At 34.5% G+C, this 20,254-nt stretch overlaps 1 protein-coding gene across 20 annotated transcripts in view; it reads right to left on the bottom strand.

The window, feature by feature from the left end:
- LOC121329030 (calcium-dependent secretion activator 1-like) overlaps nucleotides 1-20,254 on the bottom strand; it is a 100,929-nt gene that overhangs the window by 12,970 nt on the left and 67,705 nt on the right. For 5 of the 20 annotated variants that reach the window (XM_041274243.1, XM_041274247.1, XM_041274245.1 and 2 more), the window contains 11 exons: nucleotides 19,439-19,507; nucleotides 12,377-12,483; nucleotides 11,533-11,541; nucleotides 9,707-9,863; nucleotides 8,060-8,201; nucleotides 6,306-6,440; nucleotides 3,345-3,500; nucleotides 2,485-2,632; nucleotides 1,484-1,558; nucleotides 768-851; nucleotides 304-336 (listed from right to left, as the gene is read on the bottom strand). In XM_041274243.1, the coding sequence (XP_041130177.1) occupies nucleotides 304-336; nucleotides 768-851; nucleotides 1,484-1,558; nucleotides 2,485-2,632; nucleotides 3,345-3,500; nucleotides 6,306-6,440; nucleotides 8,060-8,201; nucleotides 9,707-9,863; nucleotides 11,533-11,541; nucleotides 12,377-12,483; nucleotides 19,439-19,507 (1,115 nt within the window). Of the gene's footprint in view, nucleotides 1-303; nucleotides 337-767; nucleotides 852-1,483; nucleotides 1,559-2,484; nucleotides 2,633-3,344; nucleotides 3,501-6,305; nucleotides 6,441-8,059; nucleotides 8,202-9,706; nucleotides 9,864-11,532; nucleotides 11,542-12,376; nucleotides 12,484-18,603; nucleotides 18,622-19,438; nucleotides 19,508-20,254 lie in introns of all 20 variants that reach the window. The other 15 variants (XM_041274250.1, XM_041274251.1, XM_041274260.1 and 12 more) reach the window with 5 other exon arrangements.

Genomic DNA, 20,254 nt, shown 5'->3' with positions numbered 1-20,254 from the left:
TCTTGACTGTACCTTGCATAGATCAACTACACCAGAATATTTGTGAAGTAAAAATGGAATGAGGAGATTATGATTTTTAAATGTGCATGGTTATAATATTTAGAAACTTTAACACTAGTAAGTAATTTAAGTAAATCACCCTGAGATGAGCATTTCTGTATAGTTGTTCATTAAAGTAATAATATTTTGTGATCAAATGTAGAGCAGTCATTGATATTATAAAAAAATACATATATAAAAAATAAACTAATATAGATAAAAATCTGAAAAAGATTAACAGATAATATCTGTGTTTTTACTTACTGGTACATCCACATACTTTGAGGCTGCTTTCACCTTAGAAAAAAAAAAACAATGTGTGGAAATGGTAACACTTCATATATGTTTCCTCAGTGCCACTTAATCTAGTTTTTAAACTGTGGCTCAAGTGTTAGAAATTCAACAGTAAGAAAGCTACAATATTGTCGTTATTAATTAAATAAATAAATAAATAAACAAAGCACTGGTAATGAATGATAGGTTGGAAAAAGATCAGAAAATTACATCAACCAGAGCATATTTTTCAACATTTCCAACCACATGCAATTATTCATGAATTAACAGAGAATATCCTCATTTAAGCGTATCGTGTAGTAAACTATTTACACCTCATTCCATTTGTATTGATATAAAAAGAAAAGCATCAGTTCACCATGAACAGGATCTTTTTTCAATACTGTCAGACTAAAGTTTGGTCAGCCAAATAAAATAAGGCAATATGTTCTTACTGTGAATGACAGGAATGATGAAAATAGTGTTCCTTCATCATATCTTGACAGTTTAGCAAGGACTCCTTCCAGTATGACAGCAAACTGGTAAAATGATAAAACCAGTTAACATTATAGATGCATTTCTTGGAGAATGAAGTTATCCTTTTAAAGAATGCAGTTTAAAAATTGTGAGAATCCAGTATTATGAAACACAGTCTTCAGTTTATATGAAAAAAACAAAAAAACATTAAGCTTTATAAAATGCTATTAAAACACTTATTCATAAAAGTCTTATATTTAAGAACTACAATTTAGCAGCATTTAGTACTCATACTGAGACAGCCAGGATGACATCTGATTTTTTTTTTTTGGTAGGACAATTGCTTACAATTTATGTACATTAACAGCACACTCAACAGAATAAATGGCTTTCTTTGTGATAATCCACATAGACCGGAATATGCCACATAGTAAGCACATAAGTTAAAAACGCTATCTATACCCAGGGTTCACATCCAGTATGTGACAAATAAATACATGTGTTGGACCCACACTTAATCATTTCCATACACCATAATCCCTTTTTATACATTTTTTAAAAATTATTAAATAAGCCAGTAAACTTATTCACTTTTAACCATTGTCTGTCAATGAAACCACCTGCGTCCCATTGAGTTTCCTCACTGTGGATCTGTGTCCTTGTTTATACAGTAATTTAATATTGGTGTACATACCTTTGCAACCAAGAGGGTTATCATTTCTTTAACAGTGTCTTCTATAAGTGTATCTATTTGGGAGTGGTACTGTTTCTAGAGAAAAGCACAAAGCAGAGACAGGCACTCGTATTTCATACTGTAAGATCAACATTACTACATTTAAATGATCTTAATTGTGTATGATGTATTGAATACAACATGTGCAGCATAAAATTATGCTACTTAATAGAAATATAACTCAGACATTGCTATTCATCATTTGAATTGCTACATGCCTAGACACAATACCACTGGCTATGATAGCCTTTCATTATCATTCCCCACATCTCTTCAACCACATCTATTAAATATGCTAATGAAATCAAAACAATCCAAGTGTAGACAGAAGGGGAAAAACTGCTGCTCGTGGTAATTACACATTGGGGAATGAAGAGAGAGATTTCAATTGAATTGTTAGCCACACTTACCCACTCTTTAACAAACTTTCACAAGATTGACAACAGAAATAAAAATAAAGATGGGAGACAGGAAGAAGTAAGTAATGGTGAAAAAAGAAAATTAAAACATATAAAAATATTAACATAATGAGTTCAAAGAATATTAAATTAAATAGCAAAACTGAAAATTAAATTCCTAAGATAAAAACAGAAATAAAACCTGTCATAATTAAACTGAAAACAAACAAATGTTACCGAGAACACATAGTTACAAAACCCTAACAAGCAGCAAACACATTTTCTGTCCCAAGTGTAAGTCTTGGAATACATAATCAAAGCAGAGCCTGTATTGTACTTGTTAACATGTTTGTGAATGTGTGTGCTGCATAATATGATCCCATTTTGGCACTGGGGTGTTACAAAATGCACTGATGTATGTACTGCCTACCACTAGGATTCCTTATAATATTCTTATTTGCCATACACCCCAGTCTTTGGACTTTCACTTATAGAAAAGACTTGAACCTACACAATTCTAGCACTCGATGTATCAAACAAAAAACCAAAGAAGGCTATATTTACCTCCTGGCCCATTTCCATGGCACAGAGTTTTGTAGACTGAGCCTTGGCATCAACCATCACATTAAACATTGTGCATATTGACTGTGGGACACGGAAATCTGTCGACCGGCTGCTTTTCTGCAACTTAGCTTCGAATGCAATCCTTGTTCTGTAAACAAGTAAAGGCAGTAGAGAATTAAATTAGAGCCTTCGGCAAACTGTATAGCTTTGTTGGAGACCAACAGTGAGAAAAAAAATTGAAAATATTTAATGTACTAAGATGCTTTCTGTGAAAAAACAGTAATGTACCCTGCTATCACACTTTTTAATTGCATCAAATAACGTTTCCACTAATAAATACCAAAGTTGGAAGGATGGACACAGTATAAGCTTATGAAATATGATAATTTAAGTCAATAATTTATATTTAACTACTGGTACTTTATGTACAAACTAAGAGGCAACAGCTCTGCTATACCTAAACAACTGCTATTTAAGTCCTGGTCATCTATAGCAGATACTAACATTATCCCAAATTGTGTGGTAATGTTGGTTGCCTTGCAGCCACTACTAAACTAATTTCAACCCACATCTCCAGAGGTGTCTGTCTAGTGTATGTAAACACATTGTGTGTTGCTGTAATCTCATTCAAAATGATTTCTGTTATAAAGGACACACACATATATATATATATATATATATATATATATATATATATATATATATATATATATATATATATATATATATATGTTTTTTTATTTTTAGAACTAAGATGTACTGGAATTTTTGACAGTGACTGGTTGATTTCTCATACAGTACATAACTTAACCTGTAACCGGTACATAACCTGTAACACCCTTTTTCCTTCAAAAGCATACCTTTTAACACAAGACTCAATCATGTCACTGGACATGAGTTTTAGCCTCTGCTCAAGGTGTTTTCCAAACTCCTCCTCGGGCCAGTGCAGATCCCGAATGAAGGTCTGCAGGGCGTCTAGCTTCCAGAACAGGTCCTCCGAGGTGCCTGAGCCGTTGCTGGGAACACAGGACAGGGGGCGTCAAGACCCACACAAAGCCTCATCCTTTGTTCTGATGTGGAGACTGTAAACTACATGTTGGGATGCACAGCAGCTTGATGCAAATGTATGCTAGAATGTCTCCATTACAAACATGTAGAGGAATGTTTTTTATTTACCATACATTAATAGCTTTATAGATCTAGGCACTTAATGGAAAAGTTACAGGACAAAACGAGTTAGTAATTTAATTTAGGGAAATTAATGTATGGTAAAAAAAAACCAAAAAAACACAAAAAACATATTTCTACATCAAATCAATAACCACACATGACTCCATGGTTATTTTAAATTGGGGTTCATGCATATTTCAAATCCAAATCTTGGAAGTGTTCAAGATAATACAGTTAGGTGGTTTGTGGTAACAAGCAGTGAGCGAGGCCATGTCTTATCCAATAATTTAACAACCTACTATCTTCATAAACATAGTCATATTATCCTAATTTAAGACACAGGGCATTTCATTACTCATTAATTTTTGTAATATGTTTTTCTTGTTGTCACTTGCCAAAACAGCCCACATTAATGTCCCTGATTATTGTAAATTCTAGCATCTAAATCTGGTTTCTACACCACTGTATTACAGCCACTTGCCTGCACCTAGAGCTATTCCAAACAGGAAGTAAGCAAAATAGGATGACACATTGCTTTGTATTTCTTTGAACAGTGTTACATCTCGACCAACAGAAACGGAACAGGCTCTCGCCCACCACTTATGCAACCCTGCTTGCGTTTGTGAGGATGTTGAACACACCATGCATTATCAGAGGGTACCGGCATCGTCTGTAGAAACGTATAAGGATGTGAGTTTCTGCCATGACGGATGCCAGCTGCACTGAAGTAATGGCTGCTTCAGAGCAATTGCTAATGCACACACAGCTATCGCAGGGTGAAAACCCCTACTCCCAGCATGCCAAAGGGGGGCCAGTATTTGGGGATCCAGGGTTAACAAAGGGTTAATTCCACCCATTAATACGGTTCAGATATACAGTATAACTACAGACATTAAAGAGGAGTTTTCAAATGGAAAGATACTTGAGGAAATCAGAAATTATTGGAAAGATACAGAATCAGACAAAATTCCCAGTATAAAACTGATTATACGTTTTTACACTATATGCCTAATTTTTGCAAAAAAAACCCCACAAAAACTAATAAGGGTAATCAGGTATAATTCTTTATTTTACAGTATTCCATATGTTGCTTTAAGACAACATGATCAGGTATAAAAACTATGTATGCTTCTGAGTTAAGGTAATGTATACATTTTATTAATGTGACTAACATTACTTATATGCTATACAAGACTGAGTGGTAGGTGGTTGGGCCAAAATATAATTTACACGGCAGACGACTGATCACTCAATCTTACGATTCACTCTGAACTGATTTTTCTTGTGGGGTTGACTGTGGCAAAGAAAGTTATCCTGAGGGGTTGGGTGGAGCCTGATATATCATACAAATCTGCATGGTTACATTGTTTCTATGATATAGCGATGCTAGAGAGATCCACAGCTAAATTACATTCTGCCAGCTCCGCTACGATAAGTATGTTGACAGGTGTAGTTTCACAAATTATTGGCAGGTTACATACATAACTGTGCTGCATCATGAGAAACAATAGCACTATTTTCTTTTAAAAATTTTAATTGTATGTTTTCTTTATCTGTATCTGTGTTTTTGTGATTTTTATTAATTGTGCAAAAAATAAAATAAAACATTGTTCACAGAACATACATTTGTTTCACTAAATATTTGGTTTATATATTAGTTTGTATATCACACTGAGCTATTTTTTAACTCTATATATACACACACATTGTTATATATATATATATATATATATATATATATATATATATATATATATATATATATATATATATAAAACTCTGATATTGATTTGTATCTTTCCAAACCACATTGTAAGAGCATGCAAGGAGAAGAAAATGAAAAGCCGTCAGGTTCTCCATTTTAAAGTGCTGCCAAATCTAGTCTTCAGTACAGTCAACTTGGCATGAAAATGACATTGGTTTTACTAGATCTGTGAAAACAAACTAATGTATTCAGCTTAAAGCATCTGTCTTTAAACTGTTCCAGTTCACAAATTTTCTGGATTAGTTACCAAATTTGGGGATCTCCATTGTGTCTGTTTTGGGTTCTTGTAGATAAACAGTTTTGACCTCAAGCCTGGTTAATGGATGTGAAATTTCGCCATCTGACAGATTTTATAAAACACGTTTTATAAACACCACAGTGTCTTCATTTGCAATTTGTAATGACAGTATCTCGCTCAGTTGGAGACCTTTTTTTCTGCAAAGCTGAAAAGGTTTCACTTTCATTTCGAAAGGCAGAATAATGTGTCACAGTACGACGTGTGTAGAGTGCCAAGAACAAAGACTGTTAAGATTTTAATGAACTGCTATAAATATATCTAAACATAGTTTCTAATTACCTGTGCTTCATTCATATTCATTCTCAACTGCCTGACATGTATTAGTGAACTAGAAGAGGTACTGACCTTGTCAGTCCTTGATGCTGATTGCAGTTCAATCCAATTCAAACCATACAAAATACACATAGAATTACAGCGCCAATTGCTGTGTCATTGCACATTACCTATACAGTAGGAATGTTAAGTGTTCAGTACTTTAATACTGCTTAGTACCCATCAGACACAATTTAAAAAGGTATACAATGAGACATATTCGTGCCAAAATCACTGCTGTTAATAAATCAGATCTAGAGGGAACTCAATACACACTCAGAGTCATATATAGCAGCCATCCATGACGGAGTAGAAATGCTAGGCATTTGTGGGAGGTTAACTGGTAGATTTGGTATTTTAGGAAGATTCACATTTGGTAGATTCACATTGGGCAGATTACTTGTTAAACTCCTGTGGAAGAAACAGACAGAAAGAAAGAAAATACCATAACAGTGATAATGCAGATGTAGCAGAAGCAATGTGACACGTAACCAAGTAAGTAAAAGGCACAGCAACGCAAAACTGGCAGATAAAAAAGCAGAACAGCTTTCGAACAAAAGCATGTGGGAAATGAAGGTAAACACTTCTTTAAATTAAGATGCATCTAAATTAAAAAGACACGAAAGTGAAAGAAAACAGCAGTCTTCAAAAACAAAACAACCAAACAAAAAACAAAAAGCAAACCATTCTAATTCCAAACAGTATACTGGCTGCACTTACATTGTTGGATGGCATTTCAATGCACAAACTACAGAGATTATTTCAGAAAATAAAAAAAAAGATGATTTCACATTTGTTAAAGCCCTATAATTAAATGTCCCATGTACTGTACATAATCCCTAATATAGATATATGCATAATATCAAAGATAACATCATGTAGTAAATTCAGTTCAGTTACAGTTCAGGGAAATATCAAGTACCAGAGCATTTACAATATCTATTTAAACAAAAAATGTTTTTTTTAAATATTGTTATTCCACTCGGTGCAATTCCCTAAACAACACACACAATTAAATGACATAATATAAACGGAAACATTGATATGATACTTGATTTATAAAAAATGATGAAACAAAGTGTTGTAAACATGTTTTTGTCACGAAACACAATATTCTAAAACTGAAACATGAAAATGAATTAAATCTGACAGATAGTTCTGTACAAACTAATTTACTGCCCACACAGCTACATGTATATGCTCTTGCTATAGGCTTTAATCTTACATTATCTACTGGGGAAGAAGTCAACATTCTGTAATTATATATTTGCAATAAAAATACAAATAAGATCTTTAGCTGAATCGATTTTTCTTAAAATTTAAAATTAATTGTTTAATATATATATATATATATATATATATATATATATATATATATATATATATATATATATTTATATATATTGATATATATTATACGCTATACATGTACTATTGCAATGTAGAATAAATACAATTGAGTTCAGACTTGATTATTTTGTCTTTATACTGGTAGTATGTAATGTATTAAACCACTGTGCACATCGATATGCTGTTCATGTCTTCTTGTTCCAGACAGGTTGGATAGGTCTTTCTTACTTGTTAGTGAAATGTGAGTATTTAAAATTTTAAAAAAATCTTTTCAGCTAAAATTTTATTCGTCTTACCATTTGTACTTCCTTTAGCTTGGATAACAGATTCAGAGATCTTAGTTAATAAAAAGTACTGTTCTGGACTTGAAGTGTTATCTTTAGAAAATATTGATTACCGTATCATTTATTAATTACTGTAAACATGTGGAAAATGATCTGTGTATATTTTTGCCATGTGATTGCCAGTATATAATGAATCTTACTAAATATCTTAAGAACACAAGTAGAAAATGAGACTACATATCTGAATGTAGGTAGAAATGATTTCCCACATTTTAACAGGACTCTATTTTCTATTGTGATTGCCAAGTAACTGCCGCTGTGTGTTTTTAAAACCAAGCCATTATTCTCCGTCCGTCTGCATCCAAACTCAAAGATTATCAAAATAAGTTCCCTTACTTTACAGGCTCCCATGATTCCCGCTCAAAGCCCCTATGAATTGACTGTGCAATTGATGACTCCATCAGGTCGACATATCTAACCACAAGGGGAGCAAACAGATCTTGCAGGTGTTTGTGGAATTTTCCATTACACAGATTATCTGAAACAGACAACAATGATCTCATAAGAATGGTTTTTAAAGGCTAAGAGCATGGGGTTGTGAATATTTAGGATTCTCCTCATTGCCTGGCTCCAATTACAAAGTGTGCCCAGACTTGGCAAACACATATACTGTACAGCAAAACATACATTGACTGGATGCAAAGCAATGTTGATATTATTGTCACACACACACACACACACACACACACACACACGCACGCACAAATAAAATATTTCAAAACTCAAAAAGTGCTTAATAAACACTGTAGGTAAAACTGTTCACTATATATATATATTATGACTTAATTGGCCATTATATACATTATGAGATCCGACCGCTCCTTATACAAAATAAGTACTGCAGTTTGAAAACAGGAGTTTCCATTTAGTAAAAGTGTTTTGTAACACGCCAAGTACAGTCTGTGTTTCAGAATCTGACTATGACACAATAATTAGTATAGATTTAGTTCTTTGTAAATGTTGCCTTTTTGTACTAGTTGAATGATTGCAGGAGTGCTCACAAGGCAGTTCATTTACCCATCTGAAGTACCCAGTGTGCAGCTGGGAGGAGAGATTATCTCAGTGCTCAAAGAGTCAGATAATTATCCTGGTGAGCAAATAATAAATTAAACAAGAATAATCAGGTTAAGAGGCTGGTAGCCAGTTTCAACAAAAGACTCTGTTATCCTTGAGTGCTTGCTAGGTTGACTGTCACAGTAAAGGATGCTGCAGTTATTGGCTCAGGTTTGATGAAGTTGCAGCATTCTGCAGAGCACCCAGTAGAAATTAATGATTATATAGTACAACAAGATAAAAACCAACAAGAATCAAAGAACTTCATTAAATAAACAGCATAAAATATATATAAAATGTCATCGGCACAGTACCTTGGTAAGGTGCATGATGCCGTAGCAGCGAATTCTTCCCACAGTCACAAGTCCTTTTGTGAGGATGTTTTGGAGGCAGTGTCATTGGGAATAGCCATTGGGCTGAGGTTATCGGGAGTGAGTTCATTATCCACAACAGCTCTGACAGCTCAGGGCATTGATTTGGCTAATTAGTTCCCTTACGAAACAACAAACTAGGTACTTGCTTCAAACAGAAACAGTGCATATGTGCTTAAGGTATGAAGGTCATTTGATCTTCATAGCTTGAAGCAATTATGCGTGAAGTAACTACTGTACAGCTGTGATGATAATGTTGTGGTACTGTACTGTACTGTACTATGTGTGCTACTACATCAGTATGCACAGCTGGGCAGTGAGGAAGAAAAAACATCTTACTGTACATCTGTCATCCTGATATTCTGTACTGATATTCTGACTGGTAACTGGTTTACGGTTCTTGTTAGAAACAGTACTTTTAAAGTGTTCAGAAAAAAAAAAAAGTTGTTTCTGGGACAATTAGCATCATAAGTATGTTGTTTTAGTGTTATTTCCCCTCACCACAGCAGTGCTAAAGCACAGGTTCGTGTTCATTGTAGGTTTAAAGGATGATACTCACAGTCGCTTCTCAGGGAGTCATTGAGCAGTTGGAAAAGTGGGAAGCTATCCCAGGTGTCTGGGCTCTGCACTTCTAACGCTGCATCCATGTCCACAGCAAACAGTGACAAGAAGGTCTCTGCATGCTCTACCATCAAATCTGACCACCAAGCAAAGGCCTTGGGGATTTTATAGAAGGGGAAAAATATGGGAAGAAAAGGAACTGACAGTCAAAATCTAGTTTCAATTTTAAGAACAACCATCACCATGTAGTAAACTGGTAGAGTAATTCTACAGACAAATGGTCTTAAACAGGGCTTACTGTAAAATGAACAGCATGTTCAAATATGAACCAACAATGTTTTAAATACATATTGCATTGTTGACTTGTTTTATCTTACAAAGACACATGAAGTGCAAACAACGTAAGTAATACTGTTAAGTTTACAGTCATGACTTTTACCAATTTACAGTAATTTGGTGGCATCAGAATTGTAAGAGTAACTCCACTTAGTTCTATAACTCATGTTCCTTTAGGTTTTCAGTTATTAAACCCCTTTAGCTATCATTTAATCACGTAGAATCTGGCAACATTCTAACATCACACTGCAGTACATGGGCATAACTTACATACAGATTGATTACCAGGGAGTAGGTGGCTATTTTTTAATTACCAGTAACACAATGCTTTTTTTTAGGATAAATGTTACACATTGAAGTAAAATATTGTCAAATCTAGGCTAGATTCTACTAGAACAACAATGACCTCAGCATAAAATTAAAGTTAATTAACGTATATATTCTGTGTGAACTTGAATCTATAGAAATCAGTGGAATGGCTCGAAATGGGGACCCTTTTTCATGCAAGTGGACTCCTTCCATGCTTCTCAGCCCTAAATGCCCCTTCACAGGTTTCAGTTGTTTGCATTCACATCACTAATCTCTCACATGTGAATGTTTTCAGTACACATGCATACTGAGTCTTTAATTTGTTGATGGCCGGTAGCATGCAGCATGTGTGGCACCAGCAACAGGACCTTATGAAACGACAAAGTGACTCAGTGGTTTTTATTGTACATAACAGTAGTTCACTGGTCATTTGGTGTCTGCTATTATGCAGGAAGCCACACAGCTGGGGCGGATATCAAATTCAAGAAATCCAAAAGGGGGAAATATATAAGAAGAATGAATGAATCACAACAAAGCTGGGGGCTGGTAAAAACTGTGCCGTCTGCAGTTTCATGAAGAATTGACAAAAAATACATATGAATACACAAGTGTGGGCGTTGTATTACGGCAAATATGAGAAGCACATCCTACTATAGTCGGTTAACTATACTACCTTGTGGGGGGGGGGGGGTATACTGTGTTTATAACAGCCACCTCTTACCTTTATTGACTTACCTTGACATGAACTTATATTATTATTAAAGCAAACAATTTTTCAGGGTCTAAAGGGGACCCAGAATAGTGCGATCCTGCAGTAGCAGGCCAATTGCATTACTAAATAAACAATAGTAACCCAAACATATTACAGACTAACATACATTGAGTGGATTCAGGTAGGATTTCAAGAGGGTAGAGGGAGGGCAAATACTGGGGTATCACTACTGCAGTGCTTGTAAGTGCACACCCTCCTTCATGCACAGACTGGCTGGCCAGCCTAAGCACACCAATCATATTACTACCAGCTCCACAAGCACTCAGTCTACAGTTGACAACCAACTGTTTTGAGACGTAACAAAGCAAGGGAAACCTAGGTAAATCCCATTAGGAGAAATGGGTATTTGTAGGACATGCACAAAATATGATGGGAGGTGACTCATTTCATTCAGTTCAGTCACATACCTCTTTTCCCTGCCAGGATCATCCAAGATTGAATGAACAGTAAAGAAACAGGGAGGAAATTTAAATATGCAAATCAGGCATTAGTTGGGAACTAGGTCTGTTGTTATTGTGAAGTTAGAAGAAATGGCAAATGATCCCAAAACTTTTTAGTTTTTTTTTGCTTTCTTAAACTGCAATACACTGACAAAGTACTTAAAATAAAATAAAAAACTACAACAAACAGATTCAATTTTCATACAAAATGAGTGTTAGGACAAAAAGAATATTTTCACAAACACAGACTAATGAGGCACAGGACATCAAATATTATTGAAACTAAAACAAAACAATATCTTAAAAGCAAATTACAATAGTTCAATGTGTGTAGGGAACAGACTTGAATTCAATTTACAAGTGAAATAGAATCTATCTAAAAAATGTTACCGTTTTTTAAAGTTTCCACAATCTATGAATTACATAGCCATAGAAGTGTCATTACTGTAAATAAATGCTCTGTATAGCTCTACTAAAGGTATAATTTGTATTATATCCAGATCTACAATAAATAAATAAACTGCACTTAAATTATGCAGAGCAAAGATTTATTATTTAAAAAATTAAATATATTATTAATAATAATAATAATAATAATAATAATAATAATAATAATAATAATATAATAAATAATAATAATAATAAATATTGTAAAAGTGCCATTCAAAGCACTGCCCTTCAAGCATCTCTGCTCTGACCTGCTAATTACATTTTTAAACACTGAACAATTGACAAGAACTGACAGGACTGACATGCTCACATTCAGTAGACATCTGTTCTGAGGAGATATCAGTGGAACCTCACCACTCACCTCTGCATGGTGTTCCTCATTTTGCTGCAGGACCTCAATCACCAGTTCAGCCAGACGGATCGTATCTTCGAGTTTTTTGGCTGGAGTGATTAAGCGGCCTACATTTTCTGTAGTAGAAGAAATACTGTTAAAATCCTGGGCACAACTGAACTTGAAAACTTCTAACTTATTTAATGAAAATGGGTTTGATGGGGTCTTGCATTCCCTTTCCATGCAGTAAACAGAGGAGAAAATAATACAATGGATGGACACTTAATGACTTTGCTTTATTTATTGTTACAGTGCTTTTATACTCTGTTCACCATGCTTGTTTGAACTGAAGCACAATGTCCATTCACAAAATGTCCTATTATATAATAAATCACATCAAGTGCATTCTATTATGCTGTCATTCTATCCTAGAAAACAGTGTAGCTGTAACTCTTACCCAATCAGGTTAAATAAACATTATTTAAACATGTATTATTACAAAACAGATATTAATTGCTGCTGAACTGTATTAAAGAAATGAACCAGGCATACAAACCTTTGCTGCTACATCTCTTTTAAGTTGGGTAATGCTTAAACGTATATAGTGATATGAACAAAGGACAATATCAGTGAACTTTAGCTAAAAAAAACATGCAGGAGTCAGTTTTCTATTAAGCTGGAGCACTAATACATATTCAGCAGATTGTTACCTACATACAAATAAATGTTTACCAAGTAACTCAAATATAGTACTTTACAATACAAGTATCATGCAGAATGTTATGCTGTAACAATGTTATTTTGTGCTGACATCTATATTTGGAAATGTTGCATAAGACAGACATTGCTAACATCAAGTATGCAAAATAAGGTTTTATCCAAGTTCCTTTAAACAAAGAATAGTAGCAGTAGCATTTGTAGATTAAATTAAATTAAAGAAGACACAACATAGCCCATTAAATAAAGTAAAAGAGAATCAAACAAAAACACTTGTTAAAAGAAACAGAAAAGTAAAATAAAAGCCATTACAGTACTTGGTATTTGCCTAGGCATGCCTTTGAGCCTCTGATTTATCATGTCTATCTGCGACTGAATGGGTGGAGAAGGTGCTGGTGGTGGCTTAGGCCTAGACCGTGGAGCTGCCATGCACGAGTGAAGAAGACAGTAAAAGGAAACATGCATGTGATTTAATGAACAATGGGATGACAAAATAAACAGATACTAATGATACCAAAAGGGGTTATATACAATTATCTGCTCATATTGTATTGACTGAGAAGGAGTTTCAGAACTGAACAAAATATATGCATGGTTACTCTCTCAGTGGGTTTGGAGAAACCTGATATAATGCCTTGAAACTAAACTCATTATTTTACTTACATTCCTGCCATTTTGGGACATAAGAGAACAAAAGGCTTTTGAAAGTAAAGTTTAGCCAAATCCAAGCTGATTTTCTTTGTTAGTAAGAGCTATATTATATTATCCTCTATTTACTTTATCATTTTTTTTCTTAATGATTTAGTTTCATATTAGAAATGGTTAACAATATGAAGTAACTGATATACATACTGTATAAAATATAATATACTATAGAACTAGGAACAGCAACTTCAAAAAAAGAGAGTAGATGGTGCATGGAATAAAGAGTTGTCCACATCACAAAACCACCACTGCCGGACAGTTATCACTATTGGCAGGCTTTCCCAGGGAAAGAGGCCTAATGACAGGGGTAGGGCTTGAGGTCAGGCTTGTGGTACATTATCTTGGCAGGGCTTGGCGGGAAACTCCCAAGAGTGAATTTAGCCAATGCGTTTGTCCCTTTATCTTTCCAGAGAACTGATTTTTCAGCTTATAAAATACCAAACCATTAAATGCAAAATGCTACTGTGTACTGTAGTACAACCGATAATGCTTATTTAATTCAGAAACTGTTTTTTGTTAATGTATTTCACAATTTTTTAAGCATAATCACATTCCTTGTAAGTGATTTTTACAACTGGGTCTAATGCATGCTGCCAACCTTTATTTGAGTTAGTTTATAGTTCATTTTCAAGGACAGTATTTTCCCTAGACTACAATGCTAGGGGATAAAGAGGTACAGTAACTTCAAGGTTCGCCCCAGCATGATCTGGTTAGCCATGACAAAAACAACATGAATTCATGCTAGATTTATATTTGAAAACCTAGAATTCCCCAAGCAGAGATAGCTGAATTGCAGCTAAATGCCTTTCTCCCATATAGCCCTATACCTTCTCAGCCAATAGCCTCCATAACACTGTCAACATTCACAGGTTTAAAGTGTTCTATTTAACCCTCTCCCTTATATTAGTGGCTTGTGACATCATCAGGCAGTGTTACATTTCTGCTTTTTTACATCTTTGATTCATAAGTTTGTATTTATTTATTTGAACATATCATATGTTGTTTTGTTCTCTTTTTCAGATGTTTGCAATTAAGCACCTCTGAATACACTATGTAACACAATTTTTGCTCCTGGGTAGTAAGTGTTATTTCCTAATTGCTTATGCCTCAAAAGTATAGAAAATGGCTATTATTCCCCACAAACTTTGCTTTTGTGACCAGGACAGTGATATTTCAAAATATCACTATTTCCAATGGGAAAACGGGCAAATGTGTGTCTTTTTGTTCACATAAAGTCAGAAAAAAACAACATACGAATCCAAATTAACATGTATTTATACTGTATGTACTGTATTTACAGTATAATTGTAAATCTCGAAAAACTACTGACTTCTAAATCTTTTGTAGTCATCTTTGTATTACTTTAGTATAAATATATGTTAATTTGGATTCATATGTTGTTTTTTTCTGACTTTATGTGAACGAAAAGACACACATTTGCTCATTTTCCCAATGGAAATAGTGATATTTTGAAATAACACTTACTACCCAGGAACAAAATTTTTTTATTTATTTTTTGTTACACAGTGATATCTGCCACTTGTAACAGCAAAGTTTTGCTGGCTTCTAAAAGGGTGAGAGTTAAAACATGCAAGAGGGTGCTATGTAGCTAAATTAGAAATACATTTACACTGCTATAGTCACATATAGCTAAGTATTAGTAAATGTTCTTCAAACTATTTAGGGTCACCATTAGTCATTACACTAAGCTATAGAGCAACAGGTTTTAATTTCTACTGTTATTTTTTTTAGAATAACATGCAGTGTACTAAATCAGGTATTTTTTACTATGTGCTACCATACAGGTAACAGGTAGCTGTGTGGGGGGGGGGGGGGGGGGGGGGGGGGGGGATTGGCATCTCAAATGTTGTTGAACTTCTGAAATTAAATAGACTGTATTCCTCTTTGAAGAAAAATACTAAATAACTCATCTTTTTCATTTAATTCTATTAGATTTTCGAAAAACATGAAAAGGGTACAAAGGACTGTATTTTCTATCCATTATCATTAAGTGGTTAATCCTTTACAAGGTTGTGGTGAGCTGGAGTTTAACCCTGCAGACACAGGGCGCAAGATGGGACTACACTGTGGATGGGATGCCAGTCTGTCACAGGGCATCACACACACACAGGGCAATTTAGATTGACCAATCAACCTGAACAGCATGTCTTTGGACTGTGGGAGGAAACCAGAGCAGCCATAGAAAACCCATGTGAACACGGGGAGAACATGTAAAATCCACACAGACAGACTCCCTAGGCTGAAATTGAACCTAGGACCCTGGCACTGTGAGGCAGGGGCGCTGACCACCACACCACCTTGCTGCCCCCATATTTTCTACTTTTCCCTTATTAAGTTGTGTTGAAAATGCACCTTTCATAAAAGTTATGCATCCCAGTTTAAGGGACATCCAAAGCGAAGTGGATTTTTTGACTTTACTAAATGAAATAAATAATTCCTTAACATTCCAGCGCAGTGCACATAAGGCCCACAGTCTCTTTAATCTTGGTTATGTCACACAAAATCAAAAGCATTAGATTTTGTCTAAAAGTTTAATGTAAAGATAGGCAGCAGTTACTGAAACTACTATAATACATTAAGCTTTTCATAACCAGTTTGAATGAGTTTATCTAGAAACTGCCAGCACTTAACATGCACATCACACAAATACCTGATTCAATGCACGGCTACTACATAACTTAATATGTAGTTATATAAAACCAGAAAGACTGGCTTTATATTTTAACAACCACCTGAGCCTATATGGAAATGCATATAATTTTATCTTTAACTGTATTTCCTTATTTTAAATTATATTGTCTGCTTGTAAATTGTCTCTTAAAAGTCCCATACTACCCGCGGTATTATTGGAGTCATTGTGTATATATGAGTTTTGTCAGATTTTCTCCTGGTGTAAATGCAACTACAAAATTGCTTTGCTGGCCAGTTTATTTAAATATAAAAAGATGAGGGAGACTGCTGTAGTGTAGCTTTCAAATTGGTCGCATTTGCCCAGCAAGTTCCCAATCTTCCTCCCCAGACGACCGTGGCTTTTTCACACATTTAATGAATGGGTCTGAGATTGAGAAATCTCCTGTGTCTCCAGAGCCAAGATGAGCACCCATATACACTGAGTGCAGTGTCCTGGGCTGCTATACTTGCTGTTACAGCTCTGGTCTGTCAAATGAAATAAAAAATTAAAAAAAAACAATACAAAAATAAAAATGAAATCAGTAGTCCAGTCACTCTTGTCCAGTCTATGCGTGCATGAATATTTAGGATTTCACCTCAAATGACTACATTACAAACAAAGTCCTACAGTGTTTCAAATACAGGACTGTATTGAAAGGAGATTAGAAAATGATTAGATTGGGCTTTTCATAAATGAATACTTATGTTGATTTGGTATATTAATTTGGGTTAGTTACTAAAGTTCAGTCAGAAAACTCATGCAATAGATTATGGATTATTTATTAAAGCAAGTTAGACAACACTACTACAATACACGTTATTTATACTACATTATTTGGCCTTTTGCCTCATTTTTTAAGGTACCCCTACCCATAAATTAGCTCACAAATAAGTGGAGAGAAGCCATGGGCAGGGGGGCATGATAGCTGCATGATCGCTGGGGAGGAGGAGGCGAACTTTGGCGCACAGCACAGAAGTAGCGGACTGAGGTAAAATATAAATCCTTTCCTTGTTGATCATTGGACATATTGTTTATCGAGGGATGAATAAGGACCCAGTTGTTAGATTGATGACTCAGTCCGGTATTGGAAGCGCCTAACATATGCTTGTTATTTACATGACTTGAACTACGTTTAAAGTGAGTTCTCTGCCAGAACCATCGCTTTGGTTAATTTGTCAATGGTAACCTACTGGATAAGCCTGAATTTGTGCAAGAAAATACTTAATATCTGCATATATGCAATTCCATTTCCTTGGCCCAGATGATTTATTACACACCTGTATATGTAACAAGGTTATGTCAATGCACACTGCTTTATTTATTTTTTATTTAGGTAGCAATCAGCTAATATGCTAAAAATGTAATGGGTATGTATATTATTCAGTGGTATCCTTCTATAGATATATATATATATATATATATATATATATATATATATATATATATATATATATATATATATATAATATATATATTCTACTATATCTTATATATATAATATATGTGTTGTCTAATAGGTTCCTACATTTCGTCTCCAAGGATTGTAAAAGCAGAGATAAACCACTGAATAAGTATCCGTTTATAGTGCAGGGCTTTGTTTATCAACCTGAAACAAATATAGACACAGTTAAAAAATAAAAATAATAATAATACATACAATATTTATTAAGATTTCTAACGAATTTGCTAATGGTCGACAAAAACCTGCATACTCTGTAGAATTTTTAAACTAAACTGCCTTTTAATTTATTGTGTTGTTATGTATTACTCAAGAAGACTTTGCTATATTAAACCTAATGCTGTTTTATGTGCATGTGACCTACAGGTGTCCAAAAATGTTCTATAATTAAAAAGCCAAAATGAAGGAAATATTGCCTATGCAGATCTGCAGTAACTCCTTGTAAAATGTTACTTCCTTATTTTGTTATTTTGTTGCCTATATTATATGCCATATACAGACAGCACAAATTAACCCTTTAAGTGTTTCTACATCTCCAGGGAGGGAGAGCAATACTTAAGAGTTTTTTAAAAAAAAATTTACAAAAATATATATATATATATATATATATATATATATATATATATATATATATATTATATATATATATATAAACTAGGCTACAATGTATACATAATATTTCACCTGTATCCTTTTGATTCTCTACATGACAGAGAGAGCAAGGAAGAGAGAAAAGAGAGAAGGAAGAACAGATATGCAAGATTAATGAGAGAGTGAATCAGAATGCATGTCCTTAAAGAAGGTGGCACCTTAGCTGTCCAACTCTGTCACCACTTGCCAGCTGCCAACCTATAATATCAATGGATATCACCAATGTTCTCCAACAAAGGCAGCACACTTCAATGCAAAGCCAAGCAATGAAAACACAGTTTTAGATTCCAAATACAGTAAAGCAAATATTGTCATAGCAGCCTTAGAAAAAAGGTTAAAGTATAATAAAAAATAAATAAATTAAAACAAGGAAGACAAAAAAGACAAATTCATGATCCGTAATACAGATGTATATGTATATATCTATATATACAGTATATACACAGAACTCATTTTGTATTCCCATGTGCAGCTTTCTAATCCCTTTGCCTCCCAGTGTACAAGACTCGTCATATTCTCTTTATTGTGTACCAGTGACAAGTGTTCCAAAAACTGAGGGATACATAGAAGCAAAGTAAAAATGCATTCAAATTCACAGACATAAACATTAATGCAAAAAGCTTACAAGTATTTCATGTGTCTCACAAACAAATGGATCAGTTGGAATTCCTGATTACAGTTGACAAGAACTGATTGGACTTCTCACACTTGGTTTCACAGACAGAAGCAACAGACAAAAGGCAAAAAGAGACTTGAAGCAAGAAAGTGATATCTGTGGGTTTTTTTGGGGGGGGGGCGGGACTCGTTGGATAAAATGGGAAACAGAAAGAGTGAAAGACTGGGTGGAAAGGATGAGGTAGGTACTCACGAATGGTTAAATCCATCACTTGAGAGGCCAAGCAGAAGACAGGATGCTCATACATTTCTCTCTTTTTCCCTATAAAAGAGGATTTGGGCATGCAAGAGGCTTAGGTCAGAGGTAAAGAGGTTAGAGGTCAGAGGAAAATCGTTGTATGTTAGGTCAGAAGGAGAACAGTTGTGGTGTTTTGGGGAAAGGAAACAAGGAAAAGCGAATCATGTCAGGTTTTTTTTTTTTTGTTTGTTTTTTGACAGTTTGGATTAACCATTCAGCATGCCCATGTGTCACAAAGAAGGCTGTGACCAAGAAGAGTACAAATCTCTATCAGATTTTAGTAAATATATTATGGCAAAAACATCATGGGTAAAGGACGACAGAGTTTACTAGGTTAGGCTCCAAGATACTAAGGGCTGATGCCTTCAGTATCTTAAGCACCTACAGGTATTTCTTTATAGACATTGACTGAAATAGGTAACAAATAAGTCACATTATTGAGGATATACAGTGAATACATATACATGTACTGTATATGCATACACGTATAGTAATTTGTCAGATTTTTTTAAACAATAAGCATTAAACAGGTAAATACATCTTTCAATTTCAGTGAACGTTTTTTAAGAACAATTTTGCAATTTAATGTGACGTCTATGCCTAGAAAAGAAAACCTTGAACATGCAGCTGGTAGATGTTGGGTTGTCTACAAAAAAACAATCCCAGCATGCTTTGTAAATTGGCATCATAGCCACTTTTTACAAAAGTGTATAAAAAAGTGACAAAGCCAATAAACAAGGAAAGAGGAAAAGCAGAAGAGAGCAGGGAGTG

Source organism: Polyodon spathula, chromosome 16 (genome assembly GCF_017654505.1).
Source record: "Polyodon spathula isolate WHYD16114869_AA chromosome 16, ASM1765450v1, whole genome shotgun sequence".
NCBI classification, from domain to species: domain Eukaryota; kingdom Metazoa; phylum Chordata; class Actinopteri; order Acipenseriformes; family Polyodontidae; genus Polyodon; species Polyodon spathula.
Note: the sequence above shows the minus strand (reverse complement) of the source record. Positions and strands in the feature narration are given on the sequence as shown.